This window comes from Calypte anna, chromosome 7 (assembly GCF_003957555.1).
Source record: "Calypte anna isolate BGI_N300 chromosome 7, bCalAnn1_v1.p, whole genome shotgun sequence".
NCBI classification, from domain to species: domain Eukaryota; kingdom Metazoa; phylum Chordata; class Aves; order Apodiformes; family Trochilidae; genus Calypte; species Calypte anna.
Genome location: NC_044253.1, coordinates 30,867,352 through 30,886,490, shown reverse-complemented (window position 1 = coordinate 30,886,490; position 19,139 = coordinate 30,867,352). Strand labels below are relative to the sequence as shown.

General features: G+C 47.0%; 1 protein-coding gene across 3 annotated transcripts in view; it reads right to left on the bottom strand.

The window, feature by feature from the left end:
• The window catches only part of ERBB4 (erb-b2 receptor tyrosine kinase 4), a 629,260-nt gene extending 618,793 nt beyond the window's left edge, over nucleotides 1-10,467 (bottom strand). For all 3 annotated transcript variants that reach the window (XM_030453944.1, XM_030453945.1, XM_030453946.1), the window contains exon 1: nucleotides 10,374-10,467. In XM_030453944.1, coding sequence (XP_030309804.1) covers nucleotides 10,374-10,467 — 94 coding nt within the window. The remainder of the gene's footprint in view (nucleotides 1-10,373) is intronic.
• Nucleotides 10,468-19,139: the final 8,672 nt, after the last annotated feature.

Sequence of the window (19,139 nt, the reverse complement as noted above, 5' to 3'; positions counted from 1 at the left end):
TAGCAAGCCAGTCAGCAGCTTATGAGTGTGGTTTCAGACAAACCATGAAAAATTAGGCAAAATTCAGGTTTTGAATTATGCATTAGTGCAGGGTTTTTCCATGAGATCCAAACACTGAATGTCCCAGGACTTTGCATTGCTGATATCTAAGGAAAGGTTTCCATGTAAACTTAAATCGCTCTCAAGCATTTTCAGCCAATTGTAAGGAGTGTTTTTCTTTTATGGAATAATCCTAAAGACAGTCAATTTTCCTCTGAATATCATCCACAAGTCTCTATTTTACATGTCAACCAAAAGCTCTTTAAGATTAGCTGTCAGAGTCCTCAAGTTTTGTCCAAATATCAATTTTCTATGTGGATTATGCATTAAATTTAAGATGCTTGTTGCTACTGCAGGCAAAGCAATATAGCAATTACCAAGCTATTTCTGACTTACAAGTCCATAAATAATCATATTGTTGGAAACCCAAACTTGGTAGGAAAGAAATGAAGCAGAGCATTAAAACCAAAGATTATTGCTGAGATAGTAAGTGCCAGCTCCCACGGGATGCACGTCAGTGTCATGACCTGGTACCACAGCCCCTCAGCCATACACACATTTGCAGAGACCCAGGGAAAAGCTACCCCAGTGCCCTCATGCCTGTGTTTCATCCATCACATCTATACTTAAGACCACAGAGGGGACTGAAGTTGCACTTGTTCCTCTCTCCACCCTTCCCAGGTGCTTTGGTACCTGCTGGTTATGTTTATTTCTATCCCATCTCCACATGCCACTAAGGGCCAGTGTTACCTGGCACCAAGAGACACCCCTCACAATATTAGTCAGTTGTGATGCTGCTCCAACACTTCATACTGTTGACCCCCCAGGAAAGCCTTCTTTTACCTGGCAAAATAAGCCTCAGACCTTGTCACACCAAAATACATGGGTTTGTTCCAGATATTCCTAGAAACACGGGTCCTGCTCCAGTTCAGGTGCATTCTTAGAGAAATTAATTAACAGCTGGTTTATAAAATACATTTAAGACGAGATTTGGTGATGTTAGGCATTCTCTGCAAGTCAGCTGGGATCCTGAAAAACTCTGGAACTTTAGCACACGTCAGCACTACTATCTGAACCAAAGAGCAACAAGGCAGGCAGCAGCACATCCCTCCTCCTCACCTGGAGGTGGCTCATCCGCCACAAAGTGTCCAGGGAGGCACCAGCACCACCGAGACTCAGGACAAACAATAAAAACTTTTAATTGGCCACAGAAGGTAACAAACCTAAACTTGGCAGGGGCTATCCAACACTAAAGATCCTGGCTGGAGGAAGGACCCAGTCATTAGTAAGCCAAGAGGACTGATGCAAGGAAGGGACTGGTAGGTGATGTAATTTTATGGCATCACTACAAAAGCAGTCAGGCAGAAAACCAGAAACCCAAATGTAACAAATATCATAGCAATTTTCATGTAATCTAGGACCATTTAGACACTTTTAACCCAGGACAGACTGTTGAGAACAGAAGCTTTCAGCCCAAATGGGCAGGATCCACCTGGGAACAGACAGGACCTACAGAAATCATGTACCCTCGTATGGCCTTTTTATGGTTTACTTGGAAAAGGCAACTACTCTCAACACCTTTTTTTTATCATTTCTATGGGCCTTCTCAGCAAGACTTAAATTATTCAACTTGACAGCAAAAGTTTGGCAAGATCATTTTCCAGTATCAAAGGACATCTACCTGGTAATTGCCCTACTGTCGCATGAGACATAACCCATATATTTTAATGTCTTCAGCACATGTCACATAGGCAATTACACTAAAGCTATTAGAAGTCTTAATAAACCAAAGTTTCCATCTCCAAAGTCACCAGCAATATTTGCCAGACATTGAAAATCCATAAGTCAACCAGCCCTGCATAAAATATTATAAATGAGCTAAACCCCATGACTTATAAAAGCAATTAGTGGACGTTTTCCCCTAAGCTACAGGAGCTTTAACTTTTCTCTGCACACAGAACAGTTCAAGATGCTTTTCCATCCTTAGCTGAAAACCAAGATTCTCATGACTCCAAGATCTTGAGATAAAATTATCACTGAGAAATTTGCTGCTGGTAACACTGTATGAATCTATTTGTAAATCTTCCAAAAAAAGTAGGGGGGGAAAAAAGCATTCTCCTGCTGTCCCAAATCTTTAGTTACTACAAGGCAGTAAATGCTAATAAAAGGCTATTTAAGGAGCTATTCTATTAAAGGTTCAAGCTACACATAAAAATCTTGGGTAGCCTGGAAAGTTCAGCACAGACCTGATTTTGTTTCCTTTCTGAGGGGTGGGATGGAGCCATAGACAATGCAAAGCACCACTACAGTTGTTATCAAGTCCAGAGAAAGAACTCCCCAACCCATGCTGTCACACTGCACTATCGGCAGAGCAGCTGCTTGTTATATCGTGATATTATCATGATATTCACAGTGACACATGAAGCAACACTAGAAGCAAACCTAGCCCGTGACTTCAGTGAGTTACGCAGCACAAGGGCAATATAAACACTGGGAAAGTTATCACCACTATTTATAGACTCTAATAATTTGGCAGTTTTCTAATATCTTCCCAACACGAAGTATGGCCCCAGGTGACACCAGGGCTTCACAGCAGGGCGAGCTGGCAGCAGTCTGAAAGGTGTTGCACAAGAGAAGCCAAACATTCGGGTTTTAAGAGCAGCTCAAAACTATGGGAAACAAAGAAATCCAGGGAGAAACTCACAGCAACTGGGGATACATCAGCAGCAGCACAAAAGCCTTCCTCTGGCTCAAGCAACAGACAAAAGGAGAGAGAAAAGCTGTGATGGCTTTACATTTGTTTTGAAATTTTTCATTGTCTTTTAATGGGATATTAATTCCCTTGCTCCCCCGAGCTCCACTGGCTGGGGGAGAGAGGGAACAGATTCTCCCCCCCTTCCACAGCAGAACGGGGTCTCCAGACATTACACAAGGATGCCGCAACTAGCACCCGAGTCAGCTCGTGGAGGGCACGGAATAGCAGGCATCAGATCTCAATTTGCTAAACAAAATTAGCTGCACAGCATTCTGTTTGCGTATCGGTTTCTCCCACTCACGATGCGCTAATTCGGGCAGCAATCGCTGCAGCACATACAGACAGAGCAATAAAGGCAGCTTTCAAACAGAGCAAGCAGCAATATACGTTATTTTTTGCCTCCTTCCTACACAATCCCATGGCTTTTTCCATACAGTCCAATGAGTACGTCCTCTGAGCATTATTAATAGCTTCTAAAGAATATTATCTGCCTACCAATCACTTCAGCTTCGTACTTAATGGCAAGCACATTTTTAGAGCATCAAATATATCAACTGGGACAATGGTTGCTAAATTTGAAGTCAACAACAACTGGAAAACGTTTGCTACTTCACTGGTATTTTTATGTGCTGCAGGAATCTGTTGAAACAAAGGAGTCTTTTTTATCCTTTAAAAGAGATAATAAAACAATATTGAATTCTAAAGACCGTCACATATCCTCGGCAAACAGCAGCTTAAATTTAGATATATACATTTTTACTGTCAAAGATAATGACCAAAAATATCCATGATTAAAAACTGCATAGTGGATAGGATCAAAATAAAAATCTTAATTATAGCTGGCTGGCAGCCACAGGGCAGCTGATCAACAGCCACCAGTATCTGGACACTCTTGGAAAAGGGGCTAAAGCAAAATCAAGTATTAGAAATAAATCTTTACCCTTGAATCTGGCTGTGACGCTAACCTGAAAAGATGACTAAAATATTCCATTAGCATACTAACTGTGGCACCTAAACTTTTATGCTTAGAATATTCAATATTTCAACGTAATTTCAATTAATGGAAATTGAACACTAGGATGTGTATCAAGTTAAGAGTGATGATTTTAATTCCTGTCCATGCACCAAAATGGCTCCATCCTGCTGCAGGAGCTACGTCCCTAGAAAGTCCTCAGCAGCTCATTGGGGTGCAAGCAAGCAAGCATAACACCACCACAGATCTCTTCCCAGAACATTCAGCTTCACAGACTGAGGTACTTAATGCCTGCTTCCAATGTAAAGCATGCAGGCAGGTCTGCAGTATCTGCTCAGGCACCTCTCCAAGATGCAAGCACAAGTGGGAGACGCCTGTCCCAAAGGAGATGCTTACTTGGGAAAACAGGAGAGGGAAGTGTGGAAACAGAGCTCAGAGAGGTCTAGGAGAGCAGCAGAGAGCAAGCCATGCTTAAAGTCAGTAGGAGAGGAACAGGTTTCAGAGCTTTACTCAGCCTTGCCACCACAAGCCCAGACACAAGAGTAGTATGCATCTCTCTGGCAGCCATGCTACAGCCCAGGCTGTGTCACCATTTCACAGAGATTTGGCCTTTTCCAACTTATTCATAACACAACTTTGTTCAGAAGGGGTTTATTATTTTCTTTTTTTTCAGCAAGAGAGCTCTTTTTCTTCAACCTCCTTCTGACTTGACCCATTTCTTTCACGAATCACACCACCACAGAACTCAGGGGAGGGGTAAAACTAAAAGAGTGGTCAGGTATCACAACTTTTGATAGACATTTATTAGTTTAGTTGAGCAGCTGTGAGCAAAGGGTCAGATAATGTCCTGCAGTACCACTGTAGCCTGTCCACATAAATTTCAAATCTGTCAGCAACATGCCCCATAGCTCAGCCTCCTCCTGATGCACTAATGGTTTGGGGCACACTCCAAAATACAAGCTTATGGCAGGTAGGTGCCACCCCATGTACTGCTGGGGAGACAATGGGTTCCCCACATTTGGTGGAGGAATGATGCTGGAGACAAGGGTGCTGAGGTGTCTGGAGACCAGCTGTGCCAGCAGGGCAGAAAGAGTTGACCCTTCCCTGGCATCAGCTACAGGCTGGGCCCCTAGAGCAGAGCCCACATAGAGATTTGTGAGATTTCTGTAAGCTCTATATTTCTGTCAGCTGACCCCCAGCTGGTGTAGAGATACAAGAATCACATCACCATGTGACCAGAGCCCACACTGCAACGCTGATTTATTAGGAAAACATTTGAAGAACGATCAAGCTATAAATGTTCCTTCAGTTAGTGTATGCCTAGCTGCACAGACAACAGGAGAAAGAGGAAATAAGTAGACAAATAGAGGAAATAAGAGACAAAATCAGTATTAGAGAAATGTCTAACAAGAACTTTACGGAAATACTATACAATGACTGCATCCACTAAAAGTTTGGGGTTTACTTCCCCATTTATTTTACTTTCTTTTCCCAACTCCTTCTTTGTCAGAAGCTGTATGCTATATAGGCTTCAAGGATGGAAATACAAAAGCAGATACCACTGGAAAATACTTCTTAACACTCCTTCTTATCCTTGTACGTATTTGTATTCTTGGTACTCTTACATTACAAGTTTATAGTGTGACCTAGTGTGTGCTCCTGCAGGGATTTTGCTGTCCCAGTGTCAGACCCTCAGGTACCACCAATGCACAAGCAAATATACATCTTTCCTGGACTTAGCATCCCCTTCATGCAAAATGGGAAGAGTTTCCCTGGCAGGCTTGGGGGGGAAGACTATATATAACAGCAGCTGTTCAAGGACTACAGGAAGCTTGGCATGTGCCCATATGCCTGGCAGAGGTAGGGGACAGTGCAGAAATGAGACCATTTATCACGTGGACACATAGCTCATCACAGAGAAGCTGCCACCAAGCACAGCTTAAACTGTTCATCCAAAGCCAGAAGTCACTACAAAAACATTAACTCAAGTTGCTGAAATGATGAATCTTTCTGGCAGATTCCAGTACCCCTATGGGAAAATTCAGCTTCAGCTGTGTGGGTACACACAAAATCCAGCAACTTGTGTTTGTTTACAATAGGAAAACCTTTAAGTCAGTGAAAACAAGAACCGTAGGACTTGTCAGCACATGTGTGATGCATGGGAAACAGCCGAGCTGCAGTCACCTCGTCCTGCCTTCCCTCATGTCACAGCAATAAGTCAGCCCTAGGAGCAAGCCCCTACTCCTTTCTCAGAAAAAACGCTTCAGTACCCTACAAGCAGCAAAGTCGGCAGGGACAGACCTGGCCTAGCTATTCATACAGAGCTGCCCTGGCTTACCAGTGGTCTTAAGAGCATAAAGGTCTGGCTGCCCAGCACTAACTCCTGTCTGTGCAGGCAGGACACAAAGCAAGCTCAGAAGTTTCCAGGGAACCATCATATTTCCCACCACCAACCACCATGTAACAGCTCAGATTTACTGTCCTAAGAAATATGGAGAGGGTCGTTGTGATGCCAAAGCACCTGTATTTTGAAAAAAGGTCCAGAATTAACATTTTAAAGTAGAATTAAAAAACCACAAAACACAACTCGGGGCTACATCGTCCACTTGAGCAAGTGTTTGTATTTTAGAAGGACCATCTGATCCAAGTAAACGAGGCTAAGTGACCAGGTATCTTTTTTTGTTTCCTAGCTTACCACAACAGTTACTACACCACTAAGAGTACACTTCATTCCTAGCTGTAACTTGTTCACCCTCAGTACCCACTTATCAGTTTATGATGACTGATTTACTCTTTAGCTTAAAGAGTCCCCTAGAATATAAACCTAGATCTTTGCTCCTGGTTTTCAGCACCTCTCACTATGATCAAATCATCCTTATCTCCTCCTTGAAGTCACCTGAGCTCCCTTCATTGCCCATTTGAAGCATTTTATCATGTCCAAGTTACTCTCCTAGCACATTATTACACTTCCACCATCCTGGAAGCAAGGATATGGGAGACAGAGATGCCGATTCCCTGCATAAACACATCCTTCCCCCTTTAGACATCCTCTAGGCACCCAAAAAGCTGCTCCCTGATCTCGGAGCAGGGTGCTAAGCAGCAGAACCAGAGCCTGGGAAATCACAACTCCCAACTCCGAGCGCTCATCCCGATGCCTGGGAGCTCCTGGGGGCTGCTGCCACCTAGAGATGCTCGCACAGAAAATGCTCCGGGATCACCGCACACATACAGACACCCTCTCCCTCCTCCTGCACCCATCGCACTCCGCAGCAAAGGCTCACAGCCCACCCCAGCAGCTCACCAGCTCTGGCAGGGACTTGCATAAAACCCTGCTGCTATAAAGCCTTTGAATATGTGTATGTGCTTCATGACAGGCTGAATCTTCGCATGCAGTGCAAGTAAACTTGACGTGGTTTGCTTAAATTCACTTGAAAATAAAAATAACATCCCTCTGAAAGCTAGAATAAGACATACAGTTTTATTAAGGGCTGTTACTAATTGCCTGCTGGAAAACAGGGGGCACGTTTCAGCATTACAAATTATGGACAGGAGTGCAAAGCAGCACTCGCAGCTCAGTGCAGGTGCTGGGCCCTTGGCTGCTGCCCTCACAGGAGAACCCAAGTGGATTTCCCTGCTCCTCTGTCCCGCTTTGCCACCACACAGGATCAGAAGGGCTTCTCCCTCCATGAGGTGCTAATGCCAAGTCTCATTGTTTTAATCATAGCCATGTATTTCAGATTATTATCACTGTTTTCATGTTAACAGCAAGTGTAGCTCTAAAGTGCCAGGATCAGTACACATACACATCAGTTACCATCTCTTCCAAAAGAAAAAGAAGTCATAACTAAGTCACTCAGGCACTTTGCAGTGCTGGTATCAGCAGGACTTGTGTACAAATACAGTGTCAAACCTTGTGCCACAGCTTCCCCAGGCTCCCTGGGCATGCCCTGAACAGCAGGGTCAGATCCAGTCTCCCCAGCCCTGCAGCAGCACTGGCTCCCCAGTGCCTTTAGCGGACACACAGGGACAGTGCCAGCCTGCACTGGCTGGACCCCCACACCACAGCCCTTTAAGTCAGGTATACAGGGAGGAAACAGGACTGTGAGGAGAAGCACTGGTTTTGACACCCACCCCCACCCCCCCCCGGAGCAAAAGGGCTAAGACAGAGCATCCCCTGAGAAGGGACAGAGTCATCAGATAGCAGCTACGGGCTGAAACTCTCAGTCAATATTTACTGTGCCTTTGCAAAGGCACTCAGAGCTCAGCCTAATTTTAACCATCAAATAGACATCGGGGAGGAATAAACAGGAGGGATGCCAAAGAGGGCTGCTCCAAAGGAGAGGAGCTGCATCTCTCCAAAGGCATGTGGGAAAAAATAATAATAATATATATATATATATATATACACACACACATGCTGAAAAAAAAAATTGAATTACAATTAATTTATCAGAGCAGTTGAATACTTCAAACAGAGTTAAGTTAATTTGACTGTAATTATTTAACAACTCAGCAGCCCCACATATCAGAAAAAGGAGTTAATGTATCAGCTATTTCCAAGCAGAATAAAGACTCGCCAGCTTCCAGGTAACAGCCCAAGAGGTTTGGCTCACATGACCCTGGCTGAGCTGTGCATTGCAAACCTTATATGCTCAAGCATGGAGATAAAAGACATCAGAAATCCCCAATATATTCATGCATTTGCATCTTAACCAACAGACACAGGATAATGAAATCAAAAGTTTAGCCAACAGCTCGTTTGCACAAGTGAAGGCATTATCATGTCCCTTGATGCACTGAAAATGAAAGCAGAAGCCAGACCCTCATCCTATTGCCTCCAAATTCATGAAAGCCCAAATTCTCAGGGTCCTAAACACTTGAAAAATCAAGTTTCACCTGTCCAGACAGCTTCACTATTTCAGCAAGTGCCACACAGCAAGAGTCAATCATTAACAGCTGCCATTGCCCACAGAAGCACCCAAACCCCTCCCAAACAGAAAATGTTACCCTAAACCCGTTATTTTACTTTAATAAACAGATTTTGCTTTTTTTTCACAGAGCATGGCACAGAAGCTTTTCTGCAACACAAATCCAAGAAGCTTCCCCAAAGGCAGCAGGAAAGGCAGGCGAGCGACCCTGGACCGATGCCTTTTATTTTCAATTATTTTCAATCCACCAAGGGAGCGTCTTTGTGATCGTCCACTCCAAAAGCCGCGTCCGAGCAGTGGGGAAGGAGGGCTGGAGGCAGAGGAGCAGTCCAGCGGGGACGGCTGCTGCCCAAAATCGGGGCAGGCTACCCGGAAAAGTGAGACAGAAAAGTATCAAGTCAGGGGAAGAGTGAGACTGCTTGTAAACAAGGAGGTAGATTAAAAAGGTAGAGCAAAGCCAAGCCTGGTGAATACAAGGAATGCAATCCTCCTTCAGCTGGGATTTACCGATTCAAACCGCAGGAAAAGGAAAACGTCAGGGAAAGCAGCGGCAGCAGCTCAGCGTTTCACCCCTCAAGGATTAAGTAACAAAAACACGCAGAAAAAAGTAAGCTGTGCATCAAGATCAAAAGTGCCTGCGAAGCCTAACCAGGCAAGCGAAGCCGGGACACGCTTCTTTGGCTTCTCGACAAACATATCATCTCAGCTATATAAAACCCCAAAATATAAACTGAACTGTGAGAATGAGGAGCTGCTGCACCAATACCGCCCAAATATCATAAATTTTGCATCACCGGTGGGAAAAAAATAAATAAATAAAAAAGAGAGCGTTACAAAGACTGAAGAGATTTCCTTTTAATGTTTTATTCACAGCGATAGCTCCCGAGAAGGGCGATGAAACGGGAGGCGACCAGGTGCCCTACTCGGGCGATTACACCAGCGCACACAGCCCCGTACTACGAGGGCGACGAGAGCTGCTCCCATGCCAAGAAACAACAACGGAGCAAACGCTCCAAGTTTCACTCCAGAAACTTAGGAAACAAGGGCAGGCTCTGCCAGAGGGAAATGTGCCTTTATCGGCTCGTATTCCCCCGTGCTCAAATGCCCTCAGACCCGTGTTGAAATGTCTGGATACTCCTTATAGACAAAATGAATCCGTGCAGGAGGAAAGCTTCTCCCTCCGCCTGCAACCACGCAAAGTTTGGGAGCGCACAGCCCCGTCGGAGCGGCAGCGACAGCACCTGCGCGGCCACGGGGACTCCGAGCCCAGCCCGGATACGAGCGGACCCGAAGCCCGGGCAGCCACCACCGGAGCGGGGCACCCGAGAAAGGGAAGGGGCAGCCGCTCCGTTGGGGGCTTGGAGGCGCAACCCCCAGCCCACTTATCGTTTTTAACACTAATAGTAATAATAATAGAAGTGGTGTTGCCACGCGACTCGGGGAAGAAGCGGGCTGCGCGGACGATCCGCGGCCACCGGCCCCGCTCCTCCGCCCTACTGTTCCCGCAAGAACTTGTCGCCCTCTGGCTGCTGCCTCTCCCCGGGACCCGAACAAACTCCCGCACCCCGCGCAGGGGACGGGGACCCGCAGTACCGCCGAGAAGTTGGCTGACGTGCGGACGCCGCTCCTCAGCCCGCCTCCCCTCCGTCCCTCGCCCCACACTCGGCCGCTCACTCACCTGACTGCGCGGCCGCGGAGACTCGCGGAGCCCCGGCCGCCGCCGCCAGCACGCAGCAGCTCCACCACAGCAGCCCCCCGGCCGCCGCCGGCATCGCGACGCCGCCGCTACCTCAGCGCCGCCGATGTCTCAGCCCTGCCGCCGCCATCCCCCCGCGCAGCCTCCGCGCTGCCGTCGGCTCCCAAAAGTTGCCGCCGCCCCCAGCGCCGCCCCTCCGCGGGCGCCGACGGGGCGCCCGCCGCTGCCGGCCGCGGGGTGCTGAGCCGCCAGCACTCGCGGAGCTGAGCCGCGCGGAGCGGGGGGAGGAGGAGGGAGGAGCGGCGGGACGGAGCGAGGGGGCGGGCGAGGGACGGCGCCGAGCGGGACCGCCCCGTGCCCCCCCCCCCCCTTCCACCTCCCCGTCCTCCTCCTTCTCACTCCGCACCTGCGGAGCCGCGCGGGCTGAGGAAAGTTGAGGGGGTGAGGGGGGGGGGTGCCGCGCGCTCTTCCCGCTCCCCCTCGCGGGAGCGAGGAGCAGGTGCGCGCTGTGTCACTCGGGTGTCACCGCCGGGCATGGCGCCGGCTCACGCTTCATCTTTCCCCATCGAAAATCAAGGATCAGGAGAGGAGGGGTGGGGGGGAAGAGAGTGCGACATGAGCGTCACCTGCACCTGCGAGGGTGCGGCCCGTGTCCCCGGGGACCTTGTGGGTGTCCCTTGCCCGGCTCTGCTGGGGCAGCTCAGGCGGGGCTGGCAGGAGGTCTCTTGTCCCCGAGTGAGGAAGCACGGGGACACCTCCCAAAAAAGCCAAGGGGAGAGCAATGGCGGGGGCAGAAGCCTCGGAAAGTAGTGGGAGAGTCTGTGAGGTGAGGTGAGGTGTGACAGGTGTCAGAGCTGGCATGAAGCGCTCCCAGGCTTCTCCCAACCCCTGATAGGGATGTGGCACACCACCCTCCACCCAGGGTGCTGCTGCCCCCTCCCCAATACTTGGGGCCCCCACACCTCCCTCTGAAGCACCCCACACCCTGCTCTTGAGGCCAGGGTGCCGTGTGACACAGCCAGGCCCTGGTGAATTTGGGGCCTGCACCACCAGCATGCAAGTGGAGGGGCTGGAAAGCTCTGGGGTGAAAGAGATGGAAAGAAGGAGCTGGCTTTTGGGGTGATGGGCCAGAGTGGTGGCACCTTGGAACTCATTCTGCAACCATGAGGGTCCATCCACTCCCAGGTAGGTGCCACTTGAAGTGGGTGGGCTGAAGTGGCTGATGAGTAGCTGTGTTTTCCAGTCTGCCTGCAAAACCATGGGGTGCAGAGGTGTGGTGGCATCTCCCATCACTAAGTATCTGCCATCTTGATGGCCCCTGCCAGCCCAGTGGCACCTCCTGGATGCACCCAAGTGGGGACAGCTGTAGTGCCACAGCATCCCCCCTCTCTGTTGCCCAGCCTGGCACAGGGGTGAAATAACAACACAGATGTCCTCCCTAACAGGTCCAGAGGACTGGTGAGGCTTGTCTTGGTAAGATAGCAACCAGAAATCTCAACACCTCACTGCAGGTTTGAGACAGTAGATGCCATTTATCACTCTTGACGAGCTGATTGGCACCCTCATGGCTTCAGTCAGAGCTGAACTGAACTCTGCAAGCATGTGACGGAAGAATGTAAAAGCATCTTCATTTTATTTCACTCTGAGCTGCCAAGTGAAATATGTACATGCACTCTGAGATAAGTTTTTGCTGCCTCCTTACCCTGATCTAGCCCTTGTGGAGCTCTTCCAGATGTAGGAGCCCCTTTTCTATCTGGCCTACACAAATGCTTCTTGGAGCTCTCCCCAGCAACCCTGGCTACTTCCCCCAGCACCCAGAGCAGATGCAGTTGAAGGGTTTGGCACCAGGACTTTTCTCCAGACAGCTCCAGCAGCAGTGTTTCTCCATAGGAATGCACTCGACCTTCAAGGATCAACTTCAGCCCACCCAGCCCAACTGCTTCTTCTCCAGTGATGCCAGTGGCTCGCTCATCTTTTTGAAAAACAGTACCCACATCAAGATGTTATTTCAAGTCAGTTTACAGCTCTTTCTCCACAGATCCAAAAGTTTCAGTTGTAAGGAGTTAGCTGGACTGCAGAGGAGAGGCTGTAAAGGAGGGTTTGTTGCCCTGGGCACCATGTCTCACCACCCCATGACAGCTTGGCATACATCAGCAGTGGCAAAGTGACAACTGTCACCCACCAACACCCAGGAAGGAGAAAGAAAAGGTAGAGGGGAAGCAGAGCCCGGACCCAGTGCAGGGTCCTCAGCAAAACTGAGAACACAGCTGAGGTGAAGCCAGCCCATGCCTTTGCCCAGGGGGATTAGCAGCAATGCTAATATTCCCTCCTTGCCAGCCCCAGGAAAAAAAAAAAGGCATAATTCCTTTCTGTTGCAGAAATGGATCCGATGGGAGGCTGTGGGACAAAACTCACTCAAATAGTGAACTAGAAAAATTTTGCTCTCTCTGCCTTTCAGTAAACAGTGACTAATTGCTCTGGATGGAGCTGCTGTGCCTTCAGGATTGGAAGGTGCAGATGGAGCAACGATAGGGAAGGCTCCTTACCTAACACTGCTGTACATTAATCACAAATGTTTGCTATGCAAATCTTGTCATACAAAGCAATTATTGCTGTTCCCATACTGACCTCATGTTTATTTATTACGTGAGCTCTTTATTTGAACCTGGTCTTGTCTCCCCGTATAAGCGTATTAGTGTGTGGTTTCCAAGGCCACCCAGCTGAGAAATTGTAGATTTATTTGTGGCGTGGAGGGATGGCTCAGCTCTTACACCAGTGGCTCTTCATGCAAAATATTCTCTCCCCGAGGTCTTTTGCTGGGACAAAGGAGGCTTTCTAATAATATAGGGCCATGACACCAGGTTTGCTCTGACTCTGCAGTATTAGCAGATGCTTAATGGAGACTGTCAGCCGGAGGAGCCACGCAATAAAACTCCAGTTGGGCTTTTTTAGGGCCTGCTTAGATAAAGTAAAATTTTACACAGTCCTTTGTCCTTGGCTTTGCCAACTTTGCCTACCTCCGGGAAAACGACTCGCAGAAAGATTTAACTCTGCAAGCAAATAATTCTGAAGTGTGTGCTGGAAAGGGTGGCATTCAGGCAGCTGGAGCACTGAGTGTCTTTAAGCTCCAAAAGCTCTCTTGCCATAGGAGCTTTTGCCATATGATTTAACGTTGAGCAACAGTGGCATCCGGTGGGCAGCGGGTTTCCTCCCTGACAGCTTTCAGCAGCTCACCCTCAGTTTCTAAGGGATTAGATTCCTAAATTTATCTGGATTTAGGGGTCTTGTTTCTCCCCCTTTCTTCAGCTGGGCTGTGCAGCGGGCAGAGAAGTATTAACTTCTGTAGCACTACAGTTTTCTTCTAAATGTGCTAGGTTAAGTTCCCCTATATAATCTATAGGCAGGCAGGACTTCAGAAATCAGCCACCTCCCGAGGTGATTGATTTTGTTCTGCAGTGACTCTGCCTGTCTGATACCACGGGTAAAGCTCCATCCCTCCCTGGAGGGCAGCAGGAAGGCTCCCCATGGGTGCCTGCCTCAAACCAGTCCCTCCTGTCTGACCTCTTGTTGCCCCCTCCCACCTCCACAAACACCAGTGTGCTCTTTTATCAGGAGAAAACAGCAGAAACTCCCCTGGACCCTGCACTAAATGAGCTACCACTGTTATAGCTCCCAGCCCTCTGCTCCTATTCACAGCCTTCCTACATCTCTCTCTGCTTTTTCTTCTGCTCTCACCATTGTTTTTAGCTCTTCCTAATGCAGCATCATTTTCTCATGTAATTAATATGTTTCCCATTGCTTCTAAATCATTAATAAAGCCAGTAATGATTAGCAGGCCTGATGATGAACATGGTGATGCCATGCAATTCACTTACCCCTGCCTGAATCACCCTTCTCCAGCATCACTCTTTTGTTAGGACCTCACCTGGCTTTCCATCTATCTGACAACTCACATGCCTTGATCAGCCTGAAACATTTGTTCCCCCCAACTATTTCTCTTTTATGGCTCAGCTGTAGCTTTTCCTAATTATTCATGAAATTACTTTTTTTTTTTTTTTTTTTTTTTTTACAAAGTAATATTTTTTTTGGGTGTTTGAATTAAAAAAGGGCCATAACCGACTAATGGTAATTAATAAAAATGAAGAAATAATTGGTCAGTGTCTATAAATGTATATGCCTGAAGTCAAATTCCTAAATCCCTGGTTCAGTTAGAGCAGCAGCCTGTGGGTTTTCTCCCCCATGCAGGAGCAGCAGTTTCCATGACTGTCAGGGAGTACTCCAAGTGATGGAATAACCTTCTGAAAACCCCAGAAAGCTGACATATTGCTCTGAAAGAAGGAGGACCACCCGGACAAGTGGGGATTTGGGGAGCAGGTGAATATCTTGGTTTGCTTAAAAACCAGCATGTTTAGCCCATGGAGAGCCCGGCAGCAGCTACAGGACTAGGAAGGGATTAGACATTTAAGGGCAAGATGGTTACATTAAAAAAAATATATAGAAGCAATAAAAGTCTTTTTGTGGTTCAAAGCATAAATCAGCTTTTTACTCTTTACCCTCACAGGGAGTGCAGCTGCAAATGGCAAACTCAGGGATTTTTATATCTAGTTGTGAAATATCTGGGAGAGACACTGCCAGGGAACAGGCACGGGACCGATTGCCTGAGTCAGTGCTGCCAATCCAAGGATGCCCCAGCATCCCGGTGGCTTTGAGGGAGAGACTGAGAGAGACTGAGTGGGGTCAAGTGCACAATCCCATCATGTGGACTAGGGTTTGAGTATGCACTGAACTGGTTTTGACAGCTATTTCACCCCTGCTCACCTCTCCCAATGATACTTAGTATCAGTGTCTTCTCTTTCCAGTGAAGACTAGGGAAACAGAGTGATACTAAGTAAAAGCACACGTTTTACATAGTAGCAGAGCCACCCTAAACAAATAAGTACCTGGTTAATTACCTTCCACATGAAACTGGGCTTGTGGTTTCTGTGGGATCAAGTGTGGTTTCCTCCTCTCCTTCCTCAAATCTTTCTTGATGTTCTCCGTCACTGATGAGCATTTGTTTTGCAGAAAACACTGCATTTTGTGCCACAAACGTGCTTTGCAGACTCCTGGGTTTGCTTAAACCCAGGATGGTGCAGGGGTAGGAAGGTTGCAGACCCTACAATGTAGCACAGAAAGAAAACCTGCAATAAGCTAACTCTCAGCAAGCAGCTTGAGAAGTCAAAGCACCTCCCGAGGTGTCACACAGAGCAGATTTGAATGATCCACGTAAGGCATTGGGTGACTGCATCACTTTGTGTTTATCCCTTCTTGCTATGTGGGATGGAGTGGAGCTGGCCAAGCTGGTGCACGGGTAACAAACTCAGGGTAACTCCTGCTCGCTGAGCTGGAGAAGGACATAGGCATCACAGTAGTAAATTGTGTGGCTGAAAGCATGGGAGAGAACTTGTGCCTTGCACAGCAGCATTTTATGTAATTTAACAAAGGCAGCATGTGTCAGCTGTGGTGACAGGGATGCTCCGTATCAGCTGCACTGAACAAGAAGCACTGGTCACTTGGCAGCACGTGCCAGAAAGCATGGAGCTGGAAGCAAGGGTCTTCTCACAGGACAGGTCAGCAAAAAAAGTTGCAAGCAGATCTGGAACAATTGCAAAGATTTTGCATGAGAGAAATATTCACTCAGGTAACCTCCTCATCCACCTGTACCACTTTCTTATGTGTGATGAGCAGCCAAGCCTTGTGCAAGAAGAAAGCTTGTGCAAGAAGGCTTCACATTTCTGGACAGCCAGGACCCTTGGAAGTGCCAACTAGCCCATCTCAAACTCATGCCAAGACAGTCAATCATGAGGCTGTTTTTTCAATATGTACTGTCCCTTCATGCAGGGACAAGCAGGACAGTAAGTACAGGATGCATTTGTATAAATCCACACAAGCAGAACTTTGAAAGAACTTTGCTGCTGTGGTTAACCAGTGACAATCTGTAGGGAGAAAAGGAGTGGCATGGAGGTGTCCCCACCTCCTCCATCTTCTGCATTGCAGCCTGGCTGAGATACACAGCTCCACAATTAGAGAAGTGGGATCTACAATAGGAGCAGTGTGGAGTTCAGCTGTGTTTGCAGGACTTCAGAGATGATATCATAACCCCAGAGGCACAGAATAGTGAAGCTCCAAGCAGGCTGTGAGATATGAGCTCAGCCATTCACCGGGCCAGTTAATATGGCATCAACAGTGGGCCCATTGTAGGGTGGTGCAATGCACTAATTTGTCTTTTTTTGTTTGTTTGTTGGCAGAATGATTGTTTTTGGAGGAATAAAAATTCCCCTGGAGAACAAAGAAGTGTATTCTGGGATTCTGAAAGAAGCCAGCCAAATAGATCATAAAAAAACTTAAGTTATAAACATGAAATTTCAGAAGTAATAGGTAACCAATACAACACAGATTTCATAACTGTATTTGGTGGAACTAAGGACTGATCTCAAGAAAGGGTTTTACACCAGGCTTGGTTTTCAGTTGGTCTTGTTCATAGCAAAAGGATTTACCTACACATTCAATCTGAATGTTAAAACAGGTCTGTGACACCCTCACTGAATTAGGGCATCACAGTTTCTTTCTTTTTAGTTTTTTTTTGTGGTCCTTTTGTATACAGGCATTTCTTTGGTAACCTGCCTTCCCAAGGGCATCACTTCTATGGAGTCATTAGAGGTTGGAAAAGTCCTCTAAGATCATCAGGTCCTAATATTTCACAGCCTCCTAAAAGTGCTCTGATTCTCATCCCAGTAGAAGATGCAACCTTTATTTTCTTTCATCCACCTGCAAAAAGGGGGGGTGTGACATAAGATATGTTTGAAAGTGGATGTCATATATAACTCCTCTCAGAGTCACACATGATATCCAAATCCAGCATTCTCTTGGGCAGACTTCTCTTGCTCCTCCTTCTTTCCCACCTCTCCTTTATCTTCTTCATGAGCCTGGTGAAGAGTCTCACATCTGCAGCCAGCTCCTCACGACTCAGTATTTCATATCTTCCCTCTTTTGGCAGACAAAAGACCCTCTTCCCAGCTGACATTAATCAGAGTGCAGGAAAGGCAATACAGAGGTCACCTCCTTGTACCAGAAGAGTTTCTGCTTGTTTCTTCCTGTGGCTGGTGGATTCAATTCTGTCCTGATACATCACTCCTCAAGATACACAATGGAAGTGTACCAGCACAATAAGAACATCTGAATTTGATCATGGTCAACTCAACTTTGCAAGACAACCGGAGGCAGCACAAGCTGTGGTTCAGCATTTATCTGGTGCTATAGATTGCCAATACTGGGGCTGAAATTTTTTTTCCTCCAAAAAAGGAGGTGTCAAAGGTGTCAAAGATGTCAAAGCACCCCACTGTTCACAAAGCCTCCAAGGTTGCATCTGGGAAATTTTAAGGGGCACTAAAAGATATCCATATGTTCCCCAAAGCATTTTTGAGGCTCCCAGTCACATTTATTTATTAAGCTGCTTCTGACACCCTTTTTTTGTACAAAGTTTTCCTTTGAAAAATTCATTTATACAGCACAGAATGTGTCTATAAATAATAGACAGTCCATCTTACCTGCCTCTTTATATTTCTATAGACGATGTGAGCTCTACTTATAACAAAATAGAGAAAATTAACTCTGCCACCTTATCAGCACACATCCCCAGCCTGGCACGACTTGCCTGTTTGGTCCTGTTTACCTGATAATTCATTGTTTCTATAGCAATCCCACTGAGAAGAGTTTCCCATTGTGCTCTAAGAGAAGGGCATTCCCCAGACTGCAATAGCTTTATTAGCTCCAAATACTTTGCAAATAGAGCCTCATTATCAGAATTACCTTCCAAAAATCACCATTAATTCAAGCTTGGTTGTTAACGTGCCCAGGGTAAGCTGTTCCCTCACTTCCAGGGGACCAGCCCATGTGCTTTTATCAAGTTTATTAGTAGGAATGACTGCATGAGTTAGATCCTTCCAGATTTGTTGTTCCTCTGTTAAATAGTTCCATTAATTCCTAATTTTCTGTATAGTCATAGGAGTCACGAAGAAGCTGCTTATTGAGTGGAATCACTCGATAACTTCCCAGACTGCACCAAAGAGGATTTAAAACCTGGCTTGTTGCAATTTGGCTATTGAAATTGCTTGTTCTTATCCAAGTAGTGACAGCAGAGGTAGAGGGACTGTGCCAGTGGAGGTCAAGGTGGTAACTGGGGCTTGGGGAGGCAGCTCACACATGGGTGCTCGGGCACCCACCTCTGCCTGCAGCCAGAGCTCTGCACAGTGCTGAGCAGAATTTCAGGGCACTGCTGCCAAAGCAAGGGCAAAACTTCCTCTGGCAGGTCAGGACCAGGCAGCAGGCTAGTGGGTCACCTTGTCTGTAGGCAGCCATGCAAATCTCCACTCAAATTTCCCTTTTTTTCCTCCTGGAATCCCATGATTGGCAAGGTGAATGCTCTCTTCTTGCATCCTTTCCTTTCCTTTCCTTTCCTTTCCTTTCCTATCCTTTTCTTGTATTTCCTTGCCCTTCCTTTCTTTTCCTTTCCTTCCCTTTCCTTTCTTTTCCTTTCCTTTCTTCCCCTTCCCTTTTCTTCTTTCCCTTTCCTTTCCTTTTCCTTTTCCTTCCTCTTTCCTTTCCCCTTTCCCCTTTCCCTTTCCTTTCCTTTTCCTTTCCCCCTTTCCTTTCCCTTTCCTTTCCTTTCCTTTCCCTTTCCTTCCTTTCCTTCCCCTTTCCTTTGCCCTT